The sequence below is a fragment of the Hyla sarda genome, chromosome 6 (assembly GCF_029499605.1).
Source record: "Hyla sarda isolate aHylSar1 chromosome 6, aHylSar1.hap1, whole genome shotgun sequence".
Classification (NCBI taxonomy): Eukaryota; Metazoa; Chordata; class Amphibia; order Anura; family Hylidae; genus Hyla; species Hyla sarda.
In genome coordinates, this window is record NC_079194.1 from 295,233,779 (window position 1) to 295,256,158 (window position 22,380).

The following is a 22,380-nucleotide window of genomic DNA, read 5'->3' on the forward strand; positions in this document are numbered from 1 at the left end:
AATCGTGTCGCCTATAGATGGGCAAGTGTTGTTATAATTGTGTCGCCTATAGATGGGCAGTGTTATAATTGTGTCGCCTATAGATGGGCAGCGTTGTTATAATTGTGTCGCCTATAGATGGGCAGTGTTTATAATCTTGTCGCCTATAGATGGGCAGTGTTGTTATAATCGTGTCGCCTATAGATGGGCAGTGTTGTTATAATTGTGTCGCCTATAGATGGGCAAGTGTTGTTATAATTGTGTCGCCTATAGATGGGCAGTGTTATAATTGTGTCGCCTATAGATGGGCAGCGTTGTTATAATTGTGTCGCCTATAGATGGGCAGTGTTTATAATCTTGTCACCTATAGATGGGCAGCGTTTTTATAATTGAGTCGCCTATAGATGGGCAGTGTTATAATTGTGTCGCCTATAGATGGGCAGCGTTGTTACAATTGTGTCGCCTATAGATGGGCAGTGTTTATAATCTTGTCACCTATAGATGGGCAGTGTTGTTATAATCGTGTCGCCTATAGATGGGCAGTGTTGTTATAATCGTGTCGCCTATAGATGGGCAGTGTTTATAATCTTGTCGCCTATAGATGGGCAGTGTTGTTATAATCGTGTCGCCTATAGATGGGCAGTGTTGTTATAATCGTGTCGCCTATAGATGGGCAGTGTTGTTATAATCGTGTCGCCTATAGATGGGCAGTGTTGTTATAATCTTGTCACCTATAGATGTCCTGTGTGGGCATGCTGGGAGTTATAGTTTTGCAACAGCTGGAGGCACACTGGTTTGGAAGCACCGGTGAAAAGTAATAAGGCAGGAACCTGAGCGTTTTCCGTTGTAAGGAAACCATGTGCGTCATTAGATTTCCACAGTTTATTGTGTTAAATAAATGAGACAACGCACAATTATAATGACATAAAAGCAACATAAAGCTACAGTATATAAACCAGGATATGTAAATGTAGAAAAACAATCTTTATTGCGAAACAAATACAGTGTATTTACATAAGGCGACGCTGCAGCCGGTTGTTCTTGTTGACGCCATCATTGCCCCAGGCGGGTCTAGTACTTTCTGGGGAGACCTTTAGGCCTGAAGTGATTGGGGTCCTTGCCGCTGCGCCCCCACTTGTTTGCCCTCTGATCGGCAGCGCTGTCCGCAAGGTTCCTGCCGCCAATGGTCTGGACCCGTTCTCTGGCGTTGCTGGGTTAAGATAGAATCGGATAAAGGCTTAAAGGGGTACTCCGGTGGAAAACTTTTTTTTTTTATCAACTGGAGCCAGAAAGTTAAACAGATTTGTAAATTACTTCTATAAAAAAAATCTTAATCCTTCCAGTACTTATCAGCTGCTGAATACTACAGAGGAGATTATTTTCTTTTTGGAACACAGAGCTCTCTGCTGACATCACTAGCGCAGTGCTCTCTGCTGACACCTCTGTCCATTTTAGGAACTGTTCAGAGCAGCATATGTTTGCTATGGGGATTTTCTCCTACTCTGGACAGTTCCTAAAATGGACAGAGATGTCAGCAGAGAGCACTGTGCTCATGATGTCAGCAGAGAGCTTTGTGTTCCAAAAAGAAAAGAATTTCCTCTGTAGTATTCAGCAGCTAATAAGTACTGGAAGGATTAAGATTTTATAATAGAAGTAATTTACAAAACTTTCTGGCACCAGTTGATAAAAAAAAAAGCTTTATACCGGAGTACCCCTTTAATGTATTGATTTTTGACACCTCTAGAGCGGTGTCTCTGATGACCTTCTTCTGTTAACACTCAGGTCACTGGCCTTGAGCCCCTAGTTCAACTGCGCTACTATATATATTTATTGTTTTGGACACAGGGCCATGATGATCTATGAAGGTTCCCCCTTTTGTTGGGGTCAGGACCCACCTCAATATCTTCCGGAATGCAGCCTGTACTGATATTTATTTATTTTTACTTACCGGTATTTTATTTTTTCCTCCCATTTGTTCCTGCAGCCACCACTAGGGGAAGCATACTGTTTATACCTTGACCTCAGCAATATCCTAGTATGCAGTGAGCTCCCCCTACTGGTGGCTGCAGGCAGTCGGAAGTTTTCTCATGCAACAGACTTCCAACCATTACAATAATGTTAACCCAGTGTTTCCCAACTAGGGGGGCCTCTAGCTGTTGCAAAACTACAACTCCCAGCATGCTGAAAGTTGTAGTTTTGCAACAGCTGGAGGCACACTGGTTAAAGGGGTACTCCAGTGGAAAACAATTTATTTTAAATCAAATGGTGCCAGAAAGTTAAACAGATTTGTAAATAACTTCTATTAAAATATCTTTATCCTTCCAGTACTTATCAGCTACAGTTTACTACAGAGGAAGTTCTTTTCTGTCTGTCCACAGTGCTCTCTGCTGACACCTCTGTCCGTGTCAGGAACTGTGTTCTCTTTGTGGTCCCTAGCAACATCCACCACCATCATGAATTAATCTTTGGGTGCGACTAGAGTAACTGTTTATCATTATACCTGGATGTAAACTGCCCGGTCTTAAAGGGGCCACTTACCTTATGACCCTGGCCGCCCAGGCTCCGCCCTTTCCTCTATTTGCGGCGTCGTAATTCCCCCGGGCATGGAAATATTTGTCGGAGTTCTTGAAGTTGGCTTCTCTCATATCTTTATAGGCCCGAGCCATGTCCCGCGATCCTGCAACACATGGGGAGAGTCAGCGGGGTCACCCTTTAATATGTTTCCCCTTCTGTATAATACAGTAGGACTGGGTTTTATTGCCTTGTAGCACAATTGCTTCCCCCTGCTGGACAGAGCTGGTAATTGCATGCTGTAAAATATTTAAACATTTTAATTGGCTTGTTCTAAAGGCCTAGTAATAGGCGTACAAGTGGAATAATTCATAATTTTTTATAAAAAAAAGATAAAATAATCTTCAGTGTAGTGTATGCAGCTCCCATGCAGACTTATGTCAACATGCTTACAGGCTGCAATCCGCCGCCGCCGCCGCTGCTCATTTTTTATTTTAAAATCTAATCTAATAAAAGAAAATACAATAAATAAATATAAAAAAAATAATAAACTTTTTTAAAATTGATTTATCAATATAAAATTGTAACGTACAAGTATGTTGCAAAAACACTGCAACATATTTGTTTTACACTGTTTTAATTAAAGGGGTACTCCGGTGGAAAAGTGTTTTTATTTTTTTTAAATTTTTTTTTAATGAACTGGTGCCAGAAAGTTACACCGATTTGTAAATTATTTCTATTTAAAAATCTCAATCCTTTCAGTACTTTTTAGCAGCTGTATGTTACAGAGGAAATTCTTTTCTTTTTGAATTTCTTTTTTTGTCTAGTCCACTGTGCTCTCTGCTGACACCTCTGTCCGTGTCAGGAACTGTCCAGAGCAGCATAGGTTTGCTATGGGGATTTTTCTCCTGCTGTGGACAGTTCCTGATACGGACATCAGGTGTCAGCAGAGAGCGCTGTGGTCAAGACAAAAAGAAATGCATTTCCTCCGTGGCATACAGCTGCTAATAAGTACTGGAAGGGTAAAGATTTTTTTAATAGAAGTCATTTAAAAATCTGTTTAACTTTCTGGAGCCAGTTGATAAAAAAAAAATAAAAAAAATAAAAATAAATAAAAAATAAAAAAAGATTGCGAAACTAAAACTCCCAGCGTGTCCTGTTGTATTTTTTTTGCAACATCTATAGAACCTTCGACTGTCAGGGCATGCTGGGAATTGTAGTACAGCCACAGGTTACTTGGCGACCACAGCCATACACAGTAATGTTTGCTTACTGAACCCTGGTGGTCACAGACGGTATTACATGTCACATTGACTTTCATTATTTCGTACTGGACGGCTCTTACCTTGGACGGCCTGCTTGGAGAATCTGGCAGCGTCCCTGACATTGTTCTTAACCTGTCGGCCTCTGTCCATAAACCTTTTCCACAACTGAGCCTGAGCCAAAGCCACCGACAGCAGCAGCAGGACGAGCACCGACAGCCTCATTGGTAATCAGCAGGGGGCGCTCCTGTCTGCAGAGTAGAGAAAAAAAAACACATTGGGTCCAGTACAGGTAACGTTTTTGGAATGACATTTACCTAGACAAGTGTTTCCCAAATTCTGGCTCTCCAGCTGTTGCAAAACTACAACGTCCAGCATGCCCTGACAGCCTTCGGCTGTCAGGGCATGCTGGACGTTGTAGTTTTGCAACAGCTGGTGAGCCACAGGTTGGGGAACTCTACTCTAGACTGTATACTTGTGGTATCCAACCTGAAGTTCTCCAGCTATCGCAACACTACAACTCCCAGCATGCCCAGCAAGTTGAAGTGCTGCAGCAGCTGGAGAACTACAGTTTGGGACACGCACCCTTAGATTATACACTGGTGGTCTCCAGCCCGTGCAGCACTATATGCAGTAGTCAGGGTATGCTGGGAGTTGTAGTGTAGCAACTGTTGGAGGAACACAGGTTCTAATACAAAACATTCCGCAGTATCTTCTAATCTTGTGATATTCTGGATATGATGCTGTTCTGTACTGTGAACCAGATTATCGGAATTTTCCCAGGTGATTTTAAAGCATGTTAAAAAATGAATGGGAAAATAATTGATCCCATAATTTGGGTGTCGCAGGCGTCTGATTTTCTTAATTCCCCAGGCTCCATCTCCATTTCTGCAGCAGGGAGGCAGTCAATAGTGAGCGGTGATGCAGTCAGTAGGGATGCGGTCGGTTGGTCTGTCTGTCTGGAGGGATGCGGTCGGTCTGTCTGTCTGTCTGGAGGGATGCGGTCTGTCTGTCTGGAGGGATGCGGTCTGTCTGTCTGGAGGGATGCGGTCTGTCTGTCTGGAGGGATGCGGTCTGTCTGTCTGGAGGGATGCGGTCTGTCTGTCTGGAGGGATGCGGTCTGTCTGTCTGGAGGGATGCGGTCTGTCTGTCTGGAGGGATGCGGTCTGTCTGTCTGGAGGGATGCGGTCTGTCTGTCTGGAGGGATGCGGTCTGTCTGTCTGGAGGGATGCGGTCTGTCTGTCTGGAGGGATGCGGTCTGTCTGTCTGGAGGGATGCGGTCTGTCTGTCTGGAGGGATGCGGTCTGTCTGTCTGGAGGGATGCGGTCTGTCTGTCTGGAGGGATGCGGTCTGTCTGTCTGGAGGGATGCGGTCTGTCTGTCTGGAGGGATGCGGTCTGTCTGTCTGGAGGGATGCGGTCTGTCTGTCTGGAGGGATGCGGTCTGTCTGTCTGGAGGGATGCGGTCTGTCTGTCTGGAGGGATGCGGTCTGTCTGTCTGGAGGGATGCGGTCTGTCTGTCTGGAGGGATGCGGTCTGTCTGTCTGGAGGGATGCGGTCTGTCTGTCTGGAGGGATGCGGTCTGTCTGTCTGGAGGGATGCGGTCTGTCTGTCTGGAGGGATGCGGTCTGTCTGTCTGGAGGGATGCGGTCTGTCTGTCTGGAGGGATGCGGTCTGTCTGTCTGGAGGGATGCGGTCTGTCTGTCTGGAGGGATGCGGTCTGTCTGTCTGGAGGGATGCGGTCTGTCTGTCTGGAGGGATGCGGTCTGTCTGTCTGGAGGGATGCGGTCTGTCTGTCTGGAGGGATGCGGTCTGTCTGTCTGTCTGGAGGGATGCGGTCTGTCTGTCTGTCTGGAGGGATGCGGTCTGTCTGTCTGTCTGTCTGGAGGGATGCGGTCTGTCTGTCTGTCTGTCTGGAGGGATGCGGTCTGTCTGTCTGTCTGTCTGGAGGGATGCGGTCTGTCTGTCTGTCTGTCTGGAGGGATGCGGTCTGTCTGTCTGTCTGGAGGGATGCGGTCTGTCTGTCTGTCTGGAGGGATGCGGTCTGTCTGTCTGGAGGGATGCGGTCTGTCTGTCTGGAGGGATGCGGTCTGTCTGTCTGGAGGGATGCGGTCTGTCTGTCTGGAGGGATGCGGTCTGTCTGTCTGGAGGGATGCGGTCTGTCTGTCTGGAGGGATGCGGTCTGTCTGTCTGGAGGGATGCGGTCTGTCTGTCTGGAGGGATGCGGTCTGTCTGTCTCTGTCTGGAGGGATGCGGTCTGTCTCTGTCTGGAGGGATGCGGTCTGTCTCTGTCTGGAGGGATGCGGTCTGTCTCTGTCTGGAGGGATGCGGTCTGTCTGTCTGTCTGGAGGGATGCGGTCTGTCTGTCTGTCTGGAGGGATGCGGTCTGTCTGTCTGTCTGGAGGGATGCGGTCTGTCTGTCTGGAGGGATGCGGTCTGTCTGTCTGTCTGGAGGGATGCGGTCTGTCTGTCTGGAGGGATGCGGTCGGTCTGTCTGGAGGGATGCGGTCTGTCTGTCTGTCTGGAGGGATGCGGTCGGTCTGTCTGTCTGGAGGGATGCGGTCAGTCAGTCTGGAGGGATGCGGTCAGATGCAGTCAGCAGGGATGCTCTCGCTCTAGGATCTGCAGTCTGTGCTCTCGCTCTGGGATCTGCAGTCTGTGCTCTCGCTCTGGGATCTGCAGTCTGTGCTCTCGCTCTGGGATCTGCAGTCTGTGCTCTCGCTCTGGGATCTGCAGTCTGTGCTCTCGCTCTGGGATCTGCAGTCTGTGCTCTCGCTCTGGGATTTGCAGTCTGTGCTCTCGCTCTGGGATTTGCAGTCTGTGCTCTCGCTCTGGGATTTGCAGTCTGTGCTCTCACCTGGGATTTGCAGTCTGTGCTCTCACCTGGGATCTGCAGTCTGTGCTCTCGCTCTGGGATCTGCAGTCTGTGCTCTCTCTCTGGGATCTGCAGTCTGTGCTCTCGCTCTGGGATCTGCAGTCTGTGCTCTCGCTCTGGGATCTGCAGTCTGTGCTCTCGCTCTGGGATCTGCAGTCTGTGCTCTCGCTCTGGGATCTGCAGTCTGTGCTCTCGCTCTGGGATTTGCAGTCTGTGCTCTCACCTGGGATCTGCAGTCTGTGCTCTCACCTGGGATCTGCAGTCTGTGCTCTCACCTGGGATCTGCAGTCTGTGCTCTCACCTGGGATCTGCAGTCTGTGCTCTCACCTGGGATCTGCAGTCTGTGCTCTCACCTGGGATCTGCAGTCTGTGCTCTCACCTGGGATCTGCAGTCTGTGCTCTCTCTCTGGGATCTGCAGTCTGTGCTCTCGCTCTGGGATCTGCAGTCTGTGCTCTCGCTCTGGGATCTGCAGTCTGTGCTCTCGCTCTGGGATCTGCAGTCTGTCCGGCGGTGCCGCTATTTATCTGGTCGCTGGCCGGTCACTTCCCCAGTCAGGATCCTGTACCCTGTTGCGTCACCCGTGTGGTTGCAGTCTAGAGGTCTCTCTGTAATGGACATTTCCCAATCTGAGAATTTCCTCCTTTTTTAAATTTTGTTTCTGAGTTTTACGAGAATCTCTGTTGTGCTCGGAGGTCTCCGTCTGCTGCCAGCTGGGAGGGGACACTCTCTCCGCTTTGGAATTTCCACTTAGGTTTTGAAATGCTGCAAGAAATAACCCAGGACACGTGCACTCGAGTGTTTATATAGTGGGGGCAGGAGGGGGCTGCGGAGCTTAGAGGGGAACAGTCTGATGTTTTGTGTAAATATTCACGGTCAGATTATGTTTGAGAGAATTCTAATTTAAATGGATTATCCAGTGTTTTATAAAAATTTATATGTGGGATAATTTATTTTTTAAACCCTTTTCTTCTCCTCAGTCACCCGCAGCTCCGTCTGGTCGTCTGATCTTCTTCTGAAATGAATTCTCAGTGCAGGTGATCAAGACACCACATTAGTTTTTATAAAACATTCGGGTGACCCCTTTTAAAGTAGTTATCCACTATCTACAAGATAAGGGGTGTTACACCACATCGATCACGGGAATATGTCCCTCCAAATGAACAGAGGGGCTGCGCAAATGCTCGGCCTCCATTCCGCTCACTGTCTATGGGACATCACAACGTTGAAGAGTTAAGCACTCAACAATTTTTGGAGGTCCTATAGAGAATTAGTTGGGCATTGACCAAGTGAGTGTTGTGGGCATCCTCTATGATCCTTGCAGGGGAGGGGGAGATGAGCTGTGACATTACCTATTCCCTTCTGTGGGAGAGTGTTGTGGACATGCTCTGTGCTCTGCACAGGGGAGGTGGGCGGTGAAATTACCTATTAACTTCTATTAGAGAGTGTTGTGGGCATGCTCCATGGTCTTTGCAAAGGTCATTGTGCAGGGGAGGAAGCGGTGAGCTGAGCTGTGGCCATCACCTATTAACATTCTATGGGGAGTGTTGTGGGCATGCTGTATGCTATGCACAGGGGAGGGGGAGGTGAGCTGTGGCAATCACCTATTAACATTCTATGGGGAGTGTTGTGGGCATGCTGTATGCTATGCACAGGGGAGGGGGAGGTGAGCTGTGGCAATCACCTATTAACATTCTATGGGGAGTGTTGTGGGCATGCTGTATGCTATGCACAGGGGAGGGGGAGGTGAGCTGTGGCCATTACCTATTAACATTCTATGGGGAGTGTTGTGGACATGCTGGATGCTCTGCACAGGTGAGGGGGAGGTGAGCTGTGGCATTACCTATTATCATTCTATGGGAGAGTGTTGTGGACATGCTCAATGCTCTGCACAGGGGAGGGGAGCTGTGGCATCACCTATTATCATTCTACGGAGAGTGTTGTGGGCATGCTGTATGCTCTGCACAGGGGAGGTGAGCTGTGGCATTACCTATTATCATTCTATGGGAGAGTGTTGTGGGCATGCTCTATGCTCTGCACAGGGGAGGTGAGCTGTGGCCATTACCTATTATCATTCTACGGAGAGTGTTGTGGGCATGCTGTATGCTCTGCACAGGGGAGGGGGGGGGGGGGGTGAGCTGTGGCCATTACCTATTAACATTCTATGGGGAGTGTTGTGGACAGGCTGTATGCTCTGCACAGGGGAGGGAGAGGTGAGCTGTGGCCATCACCTATTAACATTCTATGGGGAGTGTTGTGGACATGCTGTATGCTATGCACAGGGGAGGGGGAGGTGAGCTGTGGCCATCACCTATTAACATTCTATGGGGAGTGTTGTGGACATGCTGTATGCTCTGCACAGGGGAGGGAGAGGTGAGCTGTGGCCATCACCTATTAACATTCTATGGGGAGTGTTGTGGACATGCTGTATGCTATGCACAGGGGAGGGGAGCTGTGGCCATCACCTATTAACATTCTATGGGGAGTGTTGTGGACATGCTGTATGCTCTGCACAGGGGAGGGAGAGGTGAGCTGTGGCCATCACCTATTAACATTCTATGGGGAGTGTTGTGGACATGCTCTATGCTCTGCACAGGGGAGGTGAGCTGTGGCCATTACCCATTATCATTCTACGGAGAGTGTTGTGGGCATGCTGTATGCTCTGCACAGGGGAGGGGGAGGTGAGCTGTGGCCATTACCTATTATCATTCTATGGAGAGTGTTGTGGGCATGCTGTATGCTCTGCACAGGGGAGGGGGAGGTGAGCTGTGGCATTACCTATTATCATTCTACAGAGAGTGTTGTGGGCATGCTGTATGCTCTGCACAGGGGAGGTGAGCTGTGGCCATTACCCATTATCATTCTACGGAGAGTGTTGTGGGCATGCTGTATGCTCTGCACAGGGGAGGGGGAGGTGAGCTGTGGCATTACCTATTATCATTCTACAGAGAGTGTTGTGGGCATGCTGTATGCTCTGCACAGGGGAGGGGGGGGGGGGGTGAGCTGTGGCCATTACCTATTATCATTCTACGAAGTGTTGTGGGCATGCTGGATGCTCTGCACAGGGGAGGGGGAGGTGAGCTGTTGCCATTACCTATTATCATTCTACGGAGAGTGTTGTGGGAATGCTGGATGCTCTGCACAGGGGAGGTGAGCTGTGGCCATCACCTATTAACATTCTATGGGGAGTGTTGTGGGCATGCTGTATGCTCTGCACAGGGGAGGGGGGAGGTGAGCTGTGGCCATCACCTATTAACATTCTATGGGAAGTGTTGTGGGCATGCTCTGCACAGGGGAGGGGAGCTGTGGCATTACCTATTATCATTCTATGGAGAGTGTTGTGGGCATGCTGGATGCTCTGCACAGGGGAGGTGAGCTGTTGCCATCACCTATTATCATTCTATGGGGAGTGTTGTGGGCATGCTCTATGCTCTGCACGGGGAAGGTGAGCTGTGGCATTACCTATTATCATTCTATGGAGAGTGTTGTGGGCATGCTCTATGCTTTGCACAGGTGAGCTGAGCTGTGGCCATTACCTGTTGACACTCAGGCCATTGAAATAAATGGGGTCCCTGCCCGTCCGAGCTCGGATACTTGGGCATGTCGTTGTCATAGTGATTTACTGAAGCTCCTTTCTGGTGAACAGTGTCCTTGGTGGCAGAGGGCACAGATAGATGGAGGGAGCCATGTTGTTTCCCATCACATGACTGGGGATGGGGGCGGGATCTCGCTATATTACTCCTCACATCCAGGAGGAGACGAGATACAGGTAAGTCTCCCACCATTCACCAATGGCGAGGTTCCCCAGGAAGACCAAGTAAACATGGATAAACCCTCTACTACCTCACGCCAACATTCATAAACGTCCCCCATTGTATTTTAGAATTGACATGAAGGCCATGAAGGCCGAGCTCGATAGACGAGTCTGACATCTATGGATCTGCAAATAGGAAGATACAGAAAAGAAGCGTCTTACGGCATAAGAGAATATATCAGACATCAGGGCTGAGATCTTTTTAGGTTGTGTTGGGAGACTTAAAGGGGTACTCCGGTGGAAAACTTTTTTAAATCAACTGGTGCCAGAAAGTTAAACCGATTTGTAAATTACTTCTATTAAAAAATCTTAATCCTTCCAGTACTTATTAGCTGCTGAATACTACAGAGGAAAATGGTTTTCTTTTTGGAACACGGAGCTCTCTGCTGACATCATGTTCACAGTGCTCTCTGCTGACATCTCTGCCCATTTTAGGAACTTTCCAGAGTAGGAGAAAATCCCCATAGAAAACATATGCTGCTCTGGACAGTTCCTAAAATGGACAGAGATGTCAGCAGAGAGCACCGTGTTCCAAAAAGAAAATAATTTCCTCTGTAGTATTCAGCAGCTAATAAGTACTGGAAGGATTAATATTTTTTTAATAGAAGTAATTTACAAATCTGTTTAACTTTCTGGCACCAGTTGATTAAAAAAAAAAAAAAAGTTTTTCACCGGAGTGCCCCTTTAACTAGTAATAAGAATAATGTATTTTCGTACGTTTTATGTAAAGGACCGTTCTGTTTCATCCAGGGCTGCGGGTTGATGATATTCAGTCTTGTGCTACTTCTTATGGCCAATCTGCGAATGTGCATTTTTCCTACAAATATTTGTTGTTTGCAAAATAGTTGTTCTAGTCACATGACTTTCTGCAGTTAGATAGCGCCGCCCCGATATACTATATATTGTGTAACTTTGGACCATCCAGGGTTATTCATAGGACATGGCCACAGGGTTGCAGTTGCAACATGTTTACGGGACCAGAAGTTGCAGTCACCAATGGGACACACTCGGGGTCTGGATAATTTTTTATTTATAATTATTTTTTAATTTTTTTTATTTAGTTAATAAAATGTACATACTATAAATATTACAAAAACATTATTTCAACCCCCCCCCCCCCCCCCCCAACCCTGGGTCAAGATACTTTAGATATGGCGCAGCCCAGGACTTGTCATGTCCCTGTGTCAGAAGTGATGTTTTATTTTATTTTATTTTTTTTTATAGGTACGATTCATTGTGGCTAAACCATTGCCGTAAATTGCCTGGGGGAGTATTTTTACACACACCAGTCTGATGCATTGTTGTAAGCCTGTGATGTATATTCGCGATGTATGTATGAAACTGTATATAAACACAAGGATCTGGAGACAATGCAGAGGCCTTTATTCTTACAGTTCCCATCATTACTGGGTATAGGGACCTCCCAGTCAGTGCAGTGAATGTTAGGGGGGGATATCAGTATAAATGCAGGAGGTTTGCTGAACATTTAGGGTCCCGGTCTAATACTTATTAGGAAGACCATTAGGCCTGAAGTGATTGGGGTCCTGTCCGCTGCGGCCCCACTCGTTGGCCCTCTGATCTGCGGCGCTGTCCTGGGCTCCTCTTCCGCTGTTGGACTGGCAGCCTTCTCTTGCGTCACTGGGGAGAGAAGGAAATGGTCCCGGCTGAGTACAGGTATTGTGCATGAAGTGTAGGGTATTTTGCAGCTTCTCTTGTCACAGCCAGAGCTGCAGTCAGACTTCTGCCCATTTCCTCTTTGCTGCCTCCTGGTACAGTAATAGTGATCCCCAACATATCCTGACAGCCTCAGACTAGGAAGTAATAGTGATCCCCAACATATCCTGACAGCCTCGGACTAGGAAGTGATAGTGATCCCCAACATATCCTGACAGCCTCAGACTAGGAAGTAATAGTGATCCCCAACATATCCTGACAGCCTCAGACTAGGAAGTAATAGTGATCCCCAACATATCCTGACAGCCTCAGACTAGGAAGTAATAGTGATCCCCAACATATCCTGACAGCCTCAGACTAGGAAGTAATAGTGATCCCCAACATATCCTGACAGCCTCAGACTAGGAAGTAATAGTGATCCCCAACATATCCTGACAGCCTCAGACTAGGAAGTAATAGTGATCCCCAACATATCCTGACAGCCTCAGACTAGGAAGTAATAGTGATCCCCAACATATCCTGACAGCCTCAGACTAGGAAGTGATAGTGATCCCCAACATATCCTGACAGCCTCATACTAGGAAGTGATAGTGATCCCCAACATATCCTGACAGCCTCAGACTAGGAAGTAATAGTGATCCCCAACATATCCTGACAGCCTCAGACTAGGAAGTAATAGTGATCCCCAACATATCCTGACGGCCTCAGACTAGGAAGTGATAGTGATCCCCAACATATCCTGACGGCCTCAGACTAGGACGTGATAGTGATCCCCAACATATCCTGACAGCCTCGGACTAGGAAGTGATAGTGATCCCCAACATATCCTGACAGCCTCAGACTAGGAAGTAATAGTGATCCCCAACATATCCTGACAGCCTCATACTAGGAAGTGATAGTGATCCCCCAACATATCCTGACCGCCTCATACTAGGAAGTGATAGGGACCCCCAACATATCCTGACAGCCTCAGACTAGGAAGTGATAGTGATCCCCAACATATCCTGACCGCCTCATACTAGGAAGTGATAGGGACCCCCAACATATCCTGACAGCCTCATACTAGGAAGTGATAGGGACCCCCCAACATATCCTGTCCGCCTCAGACTAGAAAGTGATAGTGATCCCCAACATATCCTGACAGCCTCATACTAGGAAGTGATAGGGACCCCCAACATATCCTGACAGCCTCAGACTAGGAAGTGATAGTGATCCCCAACATATCCTGACCGCCTCATACTAGGAAGTGATAGGGACCCCCAACATATCCTGACAGCCTCAGACTAGGAAGTGATAGTGATCCCCAACATATCCTGACAGCCTCAGACTAGGAAGTGATAGTGATCCCCCACATATCCTGACAGCCTCGGACTAGGAAGTGATAGTGATCCCCAACATATCCTGACAGCCTCGGACTAGGAAGTGATAGGGAGCCCCCACATATCCTGACAGCCTCGGACTAGGAAGTGATAGTGATCCCCCAACATATCCTGACAGCCTCAGACTAGGAAGTGATAGTGATCCCCCACATATCCTGACAGCCTCAGACTAGGAAGTGATAGTGATCCCCAACATATCCTGACCGCCTCATACTAGGAAGTGATAGGGACCCCCAACATATCCTGACAGCCTCATACTAGGAAGTGATAGGGACCCCCCAACATATCCTGTCCGCCTCAGACTAGAAAGTGATAGTGATCCCCAACATATCCTGACAGCCTCATACTAGGAAGTGATAGGGACCCCCAACATATCCTGACAGCCTCAGACTAGGAAGTGATAGTGATCCCCAACATATCCTGACCGCCTCATACTAGGAAGTGATAGGGACCCCCAACATATCCTGACAGCCTCAGACTAGGAAGTGATAGTGATCCCCAACATATCCTGACAGCCTCAGACTAGGAAGTGATAGTGATCCCCCACATATCCTGACAGCCTCGGACTAGGAAGTGATAGTGATCCCCAACATATCCTGACAGCCTCGGACTAGGAAGTGATAGGGAGCCCCCACATATCCTGACAGCCTCGGACTAGGAAGTGATAGTGATCCCCCAACATATCCTGACAGCCTCAGACTAGGAAGTGATAGTGATCCCCCACATATCCTGACAGCCTCAGACTAGGAAGTGATAGTGAGCCCCAACATATCCCGACAGCCTCGGACTAGGAAGTGATAGTGAGCCCCAACATATCCTGACAGCCTCAGACTAGGAAGTGATACTGAGCCCCAACATATCCTGACAGCCTCAGACTAGGAAGTGATAGTGAGCCCCAACATATCCTGACAGCCTCAGACTAGTAAGTGATAGTGATCCCCCACATATCCTGACAGCCTCAGACTAGGAAGTGATAGTGATCCCCAACATATCCTGACAGCCTTGGACTAGGAAGTGATAGTGATCCCCAACATATACTGACAGCCTCAGACTAGGAAGTGATAGTGATCCCCCACATATCCTGACAGCCTCGGACTAGGAAGTGATAGTGATCCCCAACATATCCCGACAGCCTCGGACTAGGAAGTGATAGTGAGCCCCAACATATCCTGACAGCCTCAGCCTAGGAAGTGATAGTGAGCCCCAACATATCCTGACAGCCTCAGACTAGGAAGTGATAGTGATCCCCCACATATCCTGACAGCCTCAGACTAGGAAGTGATAGTGATCCCCCACATATCCTGACGGCCTCAGACTAGGAAGTGATAGTGATCCCCCACATATCCTGACAGCCTCAGACTAGGAAGTGATAGGGAGCCCCCACATATCCTGACAGCCTCGGACTAGGAAGTGATAGTGATCCCCAACATATCCTGACAGCCTCAGACTAGGAAATAAGACACAGGAGGCTGAGCAGGAGATATTCTTAGCTGCACCTGACAGATCCTCTTAGATCCCTCATTGATCACATAAATATAGGGCCACATACCTTATAATCTTGGCTGCCCAGGCTCCTCCGCTCCCTCTTCTTGCAGCGTCGTAGTTCCCTCGGGCGTGGAAATACTTGTCCGAATCCTTGAAGTTGGCTTCTCTCATGTCCATGTAGGCGCGACCCATGTCCCAAGATCCTGCAACATGTCAGGAAATACCAGCTGAGTGGTCACTCATCCTTAAAGGGGTTTTCCATCTTTGTTAAAGAATTCTGTCTATAGCTAATATTACAGAATGGTCACATGCAGCCTGTGGACAGGGGTGGCGCTGTTTTTGGAAACAAGCAGCCATGTTCGTCTTATCTTGGACAGTCCCTGTGATTTCCAGCCACCCCTCTCATTCAGCTGAACAGTAACTGCGCCCCCCAGTGGACAAAATATTAAGAAGGAGAATGTCCTGTAGACCTCGAATATAAAACATTTAATGAATTTTAATTCCTTATCAAAACAACTCACCCTGACCGGCTTCTTTAACAAATCTGGCGCCATCGTTAATTTTTTTGCCCGTATCTTTAACCCATTGAACAAACTGTGCGTGAGCGACCGTCACAGACAGGACCAGCAGGAGGAGCACCGGGCCCTTCATTGGGATCAGCAGAGAAAGTCTTGTCTGCCAGAAAGGATAGAAAATGTGATTATTAGACAGGATTGGGGCCTCATCCACATCAAGATTTAGGGAAGATTTTTTGTTTATTATAGGACCATGAAAGTGAATGAGAAGAGGTTCTCCAGGACTAAAAGAATATTCATGTCTATGGGATGTGGCTCATCCCCATTCAAGTGAATTAATTATCTTGTACTGATGTTAATTTATACGTGTAGGGCTAATTACTGTGGATTCCCAATCCTGTTTTCCTGCGGTCAGTCAGTAGGGGGGATGCGGTCAGTCAGTAGGGGGGATGCGGTCAGTCAGTAGGGGGGATGCGGTCAGTCAGTAGGGGGGGATGCGGTCAGTCAGTAGGGGGGATGCGGTCAGTCAGTAGGGGGGATGCGGTCAGTCAGTAGGGGGGATGCGGTCAGTCAGTAGGGGGGATGCGGTCAGTCAGTAGGGGGGGATGCGGTCAGTCAGTAGGGGGGGATGCGGTCAGTCAGTAGGGGGGATGCGGTCAGTCAGTAGGGGGGATGCGGTCAGTCAGTAGGGGGGATGCGGTCAGTCAGTAGGGGGATGCGGTCAGTCAGTAGGGGGGATGCGGTCAGTCAGTAGGGGGGATGCGGTCAGTCAGTAGGGGGATGCGGTCAGTCAGTAGGGGGGATGCGGTCAGTCAGTAGGGGGGATGCGGTCAGTCAGTAGGGGGGATGCGGTCAGTCAGTAGGGGGGATGCGGTCAGTCAGTAGGGGGGATGCGGTCAGTCAGTAGGGGGATGCGGTCAGTCAGTAGGGGGGATGCGGTCAGTCAGTAGGGGGGATGCGGTCAGTCAGTAGGGGGGATGCGGTCATCAGAGATGCTCTCACCTGGGATCTGCAGTCTGCGCTCTCGCTCTAGGATCTGCAGTCTGCGCTCTCGCTCTAGGATCTGCAGTCTGTGCTCTCGCTCTAGGATCTGCAGTCTGCGCTCTCGCTCTAGGATCTGCAGTCTGTCAGGCGGTGCCACTATTTATCTGGTCGGTGGGCGGTCACTGCCCCAGCCAGGATCCTGTAACCCATGTGAGTGACTCGTAGAGGTCTCTCTGTAATGGGAATTTCCCAATCTGAGAATTACCTCCTTTCACTTTTGTTTCTGAGTTTTACGAGAATCTCTGTTGTGCTCGGAGGTCTCTGTCTGCTGCCAGGCTGGGAGGGGACGCTCTCTTCGTTTTGGAATTTCCACTGAGGTTTTGAAATGATGCAAGAAATAACCAAGGACACGTGTGCGGAGCTTAGAGGGGAACAGTCTGGTGTTTTGTGTAAAAATCCACGGTCAGATTATGTTTTAGAGAATTCTAATTTAAATGGATTATCCAGTGTTTTATAAAAATTGATATGGGGATAATTTTTATTATTTTTTATTATTTTTTAAACCCTAAATTTCTCCTCAGTCACCCGCAGCTCCGTCTGGTCGTCTGATCTTCTTCTGAAATGAATGCTCAATGCAGGTGATCAAGACACCACATTCGTTTTTATAAAACATTTGGGTGACCCCTTTTGAAAGCAGTTATCCACTATCCACAAGATAAAGGATAAGTAATTTATGGTTGTGGGTTACACCACATCGGTCATGGGAATAGAGGTCAAATGTCCCCCCAAATGAACAGAGGGCCTGTGCAAATGCTCGGCCTCCATTCCGCTCACTGTCTATGGGAAATCACAACGTTGAAGAGTTTTGCACTCCAATTCCAATTTTTGGAGGTCCTATAGAGAATTAGTTGGGCATTGGCCAAGTGAGTGTTGTGGGCATCCTCTATGATCCTTGCAGGGGAGGGTGAGATGAGCTGTGACATTACCTATTCCCTTCTGTGGGAGAGTATTGTGGACATGCTCTGTGCTCTGCACAGGGGAGGGGGAGGTGAGCTGTCGCCATCACCTATTGACATTCTATGGGGAGTGTTGTGGGCATGCTGCATGGTCTGTACAAAGGTCATTGTGCAGGGGAGGGGGAGGTGGGCTGTGGCCATTACCTGTTGTGAGCCTCAATTCCCTACATACCCTGACCGCTTCAGACTAGATAGCAAAAGTGAGCATCTAAGTCCTAACATACACTGACAGCGTCAGACTTGGAAGTGATAGTGATCCGCAACATATCCTGACAGCCTCAGACTAGGAAGTTAAAGGGGTACTCCGGTGAAAAAACTTTGTTTTTTTTTAAATCAGCTGGTGCCAGAAAGTCAAACAAATTTGTAAATTATTTCTATTAAAAAAATCTTAATCCTTCCAGTACTTGTTAGCTGCTGAATACTACAGAAGAAATTATCTTTTTGGAACACAGAGCTCTCTGCTGACATCATGACCACAGTGCTCTCTGCTGACACCTCTGTCCATTTTAGGAACTGTCCGGAGCAGCATATGTTTGCTATGGGGGATTTTCTCCTACTCTGGACAGTTCTTAAAATGGACAGAGATGTCTTATGAGAGCACTGTGCTCATCATTCAGCAGAGAGCTCTGTGTTCTAAAAAGAAAAGGATTTCCTCTTTAGTATTCAGCAGCTAATAAGTACTGGAAGGACTAAGATTGTTTGAATAGAAGTAATTTACAAATCTGTTTAACTTTCTGGCACCAGTTGATTAAAAAAAAAAGAAAACGTTTTCCAGCAGAGTACCCCTTTAAGACATAGGAGACTGAGCCGGAGATATTCTTAGCTGCACCTGACAGATCCTAATCTTAGATCCCTCATTGATCCCATAAATATAGGGCCACATACCTTATAACCTTGTCTGCCCAGGCTCCTCCGCTCCCTCTTCTGGCAGCGTCGTAGTTCCCTCGGGCGTGGAAATACTTGTCCGAATCCTTGAAGTTGGCTTCTCTCATGTCCATGTAGGCGCGACCCATGTCCCAAGATCCTGTAAGAGGGAATACCAACTGAGTGGTCACCTCCATCCTCCTCTAAAAACAGTGCTTATGGCCAAAATTACCAAATAGTCACATTCTCCACCCTCCCCCTTTCTTTCTGCTTGGAATATATACTCTTACATTTGGACACTAAAAACTGACCTTATTCTAATGCTGTTTGTTACAATGTATCAGTGTGGGAAATCCTTACAGCTGCCCAAATGTCTCTTCTGGAATTCTGGGCGATTGCTCTTATCTGCACCAATCAAGCCGAAGCGTTGTAATTGGTTTTTATTAAATGTCCAAAAACTTTGCCCCCAGTGGACAAAATGGTCGGTTTAGTTGAACATTGAGAGACAGAATAACAAACAAAAGTCCTGAAAACGTTATGGATTGATCCTATGGATTAAGTATTTGACCTCCTATGAGTCAGTAAGATTTCTGACCCCAGGTGTCTTTTCATACATTTAATGAGCTGAGATTAGAAGCACTCTCTTAAAGGGAACACTCCTAATCTTATCTTGTTACCTGTATACAAGACACCAGTCCAAAGAATCAATCAAATTCCAAACTCTCCATCATGGCCAAGACCAGGTGTCTTTTTATACAGGTAATGAGCGGAGATTAGAAGCACTCTCTTAAAAGGGAACACTCCTAATCTTATCTTGTTACCTGTATACAAGACACCAGTCCAAAGAATCAAATTTCAAACTCTCCATCATGGCTATGACCAGGTGTCTTTTTATACAGGCAATGAGCTGAGATTAGAAGCACTCTCTTAAAGGGAACACTCTTAAACAAGGCTGGAATGGGCTCCAAGACCATTATACACAAATAGAAGAAACACAAAATATCAGTCAATCTCCTTTAGTCAGGGGCCCTTTGCAATATTTCACCTCTTTGATCTTGAACATGGTGGAAAGTTTGGATTCTGATTGACGCTTCTGTGCACAGGTGTCTTTTATACAGGTAACAAGCTGAGATTAGCTGCGTTCCCTTTTTAAGAGAGTGCTCCTAATCTCAGCGTGTTATCCTGTATAAAAGACACCTGGGAGCCAGAAATCTTTCTAATTGATAGGGGGTCAAATACTTATGCAAATCAATTCATACCTGCATGCATTTTGTTGTTGTTGTTGTGATTGTTCTATGTCGCTCACTCTTCAAATAAACCGACCATTAATATTCATAGACCGATTTTATTTCTTTGTCAAGAGGCAAACGTAGAGAATCAGGGGGTCAAATACTTTTTTCCTTCACTGTAGGCAGTGGTCTCAAACTGAGGCCCTCCAGATGTTGCAAAACTCCCAGTATGCCCAGACAGCCAAAGGCCTTTCTGCCTCCTCCAGAGGATCCACACTGTCCCTGAAAGGTAAATTAAGGCTTCCCTCTCATCTCACCCCTTTGTGCAGTGGTCCCAAACTTTGCCCCCCCCCCCCAGATGTTGCAAAACTTCAACTCCCATCATGCCTGGACAGCCAACGGCTGTCCGGGCATGCTGGGAGTTGAAGTTTTGCAACATCTGGAGGGCCACAGTTTGAGACCACTGACTGTAGCCGTTGCAAAAACTATAACTCCCAGCATTGCAGTTTTTTTTCACACTTTATCAAAACAACTCACCTTGACCGGCTTGTTTTACAAATCTGGCGCTGTCCATAATTTTTCTTCCGGAGTCTTTTGCCCAATCAAAAGTGCACATGCGCGATCCCCGCCGACAGGGCCAGCAGGAGGATCAGCGGCCCCTTCATTGGGATCAGCGGAGAAGATCTTGGATAGAAAATGTGATTACTCCGGACCGCACTCGCTTACTCCGGACCGCACTCGCTTACTCCGGACCGCACTCGCTTACTCCGGACCGCACTCGCTTACTCCGGACCGCACTCGCTTACTCCGGACCGCACTCGCTTACTCCGGACCGCACTCGCTTACTCCGGACCGCACTCGCTTACTCCGGACCGCACTCGCTTACTCCGGACCGCACTCGCTTACTCTGGACCGCACTCGCTTACTCCGGGGTCTATCACTCTCTGCCGCTATTTATTCGGCTGCCAGACACCAATAGAAATCTTGAAAAGTTGTGTTTTGCTGATGTCTGTACCAGCGTATAATAGGCTTTAAACAAATTAAATGTCAATGTGGTATATGAAGGTAGTATATGAAATATAAACCGGCGTTGGGTATGTGGACACCTATTATTGTTATTCTCTTATTTGTCCTATTTCAGGCAGTAATTATGAGCAGGATGTTTGCTCGTTCTAATCGCAGTTTTGCAGATTTTACATTTTTTTTTTCCCCCCCGTTCTTTTTACCTTTACAGTAGAACTTTTGGCTGTCAGGATTAGGGGCAATCCAAATACTAGGGGGTCTAAAGTAAGATGAGAGGACAAGACTTGTGTATCCGTAATTGTCCTTCTTCAGGACTGATCTTACTCAGCGAAACTTTTTAGTTTAAGCGAAACTTTTAAACTAGGGCTTGAGAAATTTGTTACTGATCTTGGAACCTGGATGCTGTATGTGACTCAATGTTACGTCATATAATCAGTGATTAATGTCCCCTCATATCCTCCTGTGTCACAATCATTAGTGTCCCCTCATATCCTCCTGTGTCACAATCATTAGTGTCCCCTCATATCCTCCTGTGTCACAATCATTAGTGTCCCCTCATATCCTCCTGTGTCACAGTCATTAGTGTCCACTCATCTCCCCCTGTGTCGGTCACTAGTGTCCCCTCATTTCCCTTGTGTTACTGTCATTAGTGTCTCCTCATTTAACTTGTGTCACAGTCATTAATGTGCCCCCTCATCTTCCCCTGTGCATCAGTCATTAGTGTCCCTCTCATCTCCCCCTGTATGAGTCATAAGTGTCCCCTCATTTTCCTTGTGTCACATATTTTAGTGTCCCATCATCTCTGTCAGTCATTATTGTCCCCTCATCTCCCATGTGTACCATTCATTAGTGTCCCCCTCATCTTTCCCAGTGTCACAGTCATTAGTGTCCCCCTCATCTCTACCTGTATCAGTCATTAGTGTCCTCTCATCTCCCCCTGTGCAACAGTCATAAGTGTCCCCTCATCTCTCCGTCAGTCATTAGTGTCCCCTCATCTCTCCCTGTGCAACAGTCATTAGCGTCCCCTCATCTCACTGTGTCAGTCATTAGTGTCCCCCTCATCTCTCCCTGAGTCAGTCATTAGTGTCCCCTCATCTCTCCCTGTGCAACAGTCATTAGTGTCCCCTCATCTCACTGTGTCAGTCATTAGTGTCCCCCTCATCTCTCCCTGAGTCAGTCATTAGTGTCCCCTCATTTAACTTTTGTCAGTCATTAGTGTCCCCTCATTTAACTTTTGTCAGTCATTAGTGTCCCCTCATTTAACTTGTGTCAGTCATTAGTGTCCCCTCATTTAACTTGTGTCAGTCATTAGTGTCCTCTCATCTCCCCCTGTGCAACAGTCATTACAGTCCCACTCATCTCCACCTGTATTACAGTCATTAGTGTCCTCTCATATCTGCCCGTGTCACAGTTACAAGTGTCCCCTCATTTCCCTTGTGTCCCATATTTTAGTGTCCCATCATCTCTCCCTGTTTGTCAAAGTCATTAGCTGGGAAACCCTGCGGTACAGAGACCACTATGCAGGATTGGGAGGAGAGGAGCTGTGACCATAGCTAAAAGGTGACGGTAATGTAGATTTTGTTTGCGTAAAAAAGTTGCACGTACTTGCGCATGTACGACTTTTCTATACATGCTGCGACTTTTTGATTTTTGCTTATTCCAACGCACATTTCTGAAATCTGCTCACGTAGTATTTATTTATTACTTTTCAGTGGTCGTGTATTTATCAAATGCAATAGTCGCTATTTATGAAGAAAAAAAGCCGCAGCTCCAT

At 47.4% G+C, this 22,380-nt stretch overlaps 3 protein-coding genes and 1 long non-coding RNA gene across 7 annotated transcripts in view; 1 reads left to right on the forward strand and 3 right to left on the reverse strand.

Annotated features, from left to right (window-relative positions):
* The window catches only part of SAAL1 (serum amyloid A like 1), a gene marked incomplete in the record, with an annotated part of 42,520 nt that overhangs the window by 2,719 nt on the left and 17,421 nt on the right, over window positions 1-22,380 (forward strand).
* On the reverse strand, window positions 836-7,103 carry LOC130277294 (serum amyloid A-5 protein-like). 4 transcript variants are annotated; one of them, XM_056527847.1, is made up of 5 exons: window positions 6,634-6,804; window positions 6,500-6,527; window positions 3,836-4,002; window positions 2,518-2,656; window positions 836-1,189 (listed from the first exon to the last, which is right to left on the reverse strand). In XM_056527847.1, the coding sequence occupies exons 3-5, from the start codon at window positions 3,975-3,977 to the stop codon at window positions 1,051-1,053; spliced, it is 420 nt and encodes a 139-aa protein (XP_056383822.1). In that variant the 5' UTR covers window positions 3,978-4,002; window positions 6,500-6,527; window positions 6,634-6,804; the 3' UTR covers window positions 836-1,050. The 4 variants fall into 4 exon arrangements, with proteins under 4 accessions (XP_056383822.1, XP_056383821.1, XP_056383820.1 ...); XM_056527846.1 differs by lacking the exons at window positions 6,500-6,527; window positions 6,634-6,804 and adding an exon at window positions 7,005-7,103 and having other exon boundaries at window positions 3,836-4,003; XM_056527845.1 differs by lacking the exon at window positions 6,500-6,527 and having other exon boundaries at window positions 3,836-4,003; window positions 6,634-6,803.
* LOC130277295 (serum amyloid A-5 protein-like) lies at window positions 11,804-16,636 on the reverse strand. The gene is made up of 4 exons (XM_056527849.1): window positions 16,493-16,636; window positions 15,497-15,650; window positions 15,040-15,178; window positions 11,804-12,075 (listed from the first exon to the last, which is right to left on the reverse strand). The coding sequence occupies exons 2-4, from the start codon at window positions 15,624-15,626 to the stop codon at window positions 11,937-11,939; spliced, it is 408 nt and encodes a 135-aa protein (XP_056383824.1). The 5' UTR covers window positions 15,627-15,650; window positions 16,493-16,636; the 3' UTR covers window positions 11,804-11,936.
* LOC130277296 (uncharacterized) lies at window positions 18,326-21,553 on the reverse strand. Its single transcript, XR_008845419.1, has 3 exons — window positions 20,121-21,553; window positions 19,748-19,865; window positions 18,326-18,514 (listed from the first exon to the last, which is right to left on the reverse strand). It is a non-coding gene; the product is annotated as an uncharacterized LOC130277296 (long non-coding RNA).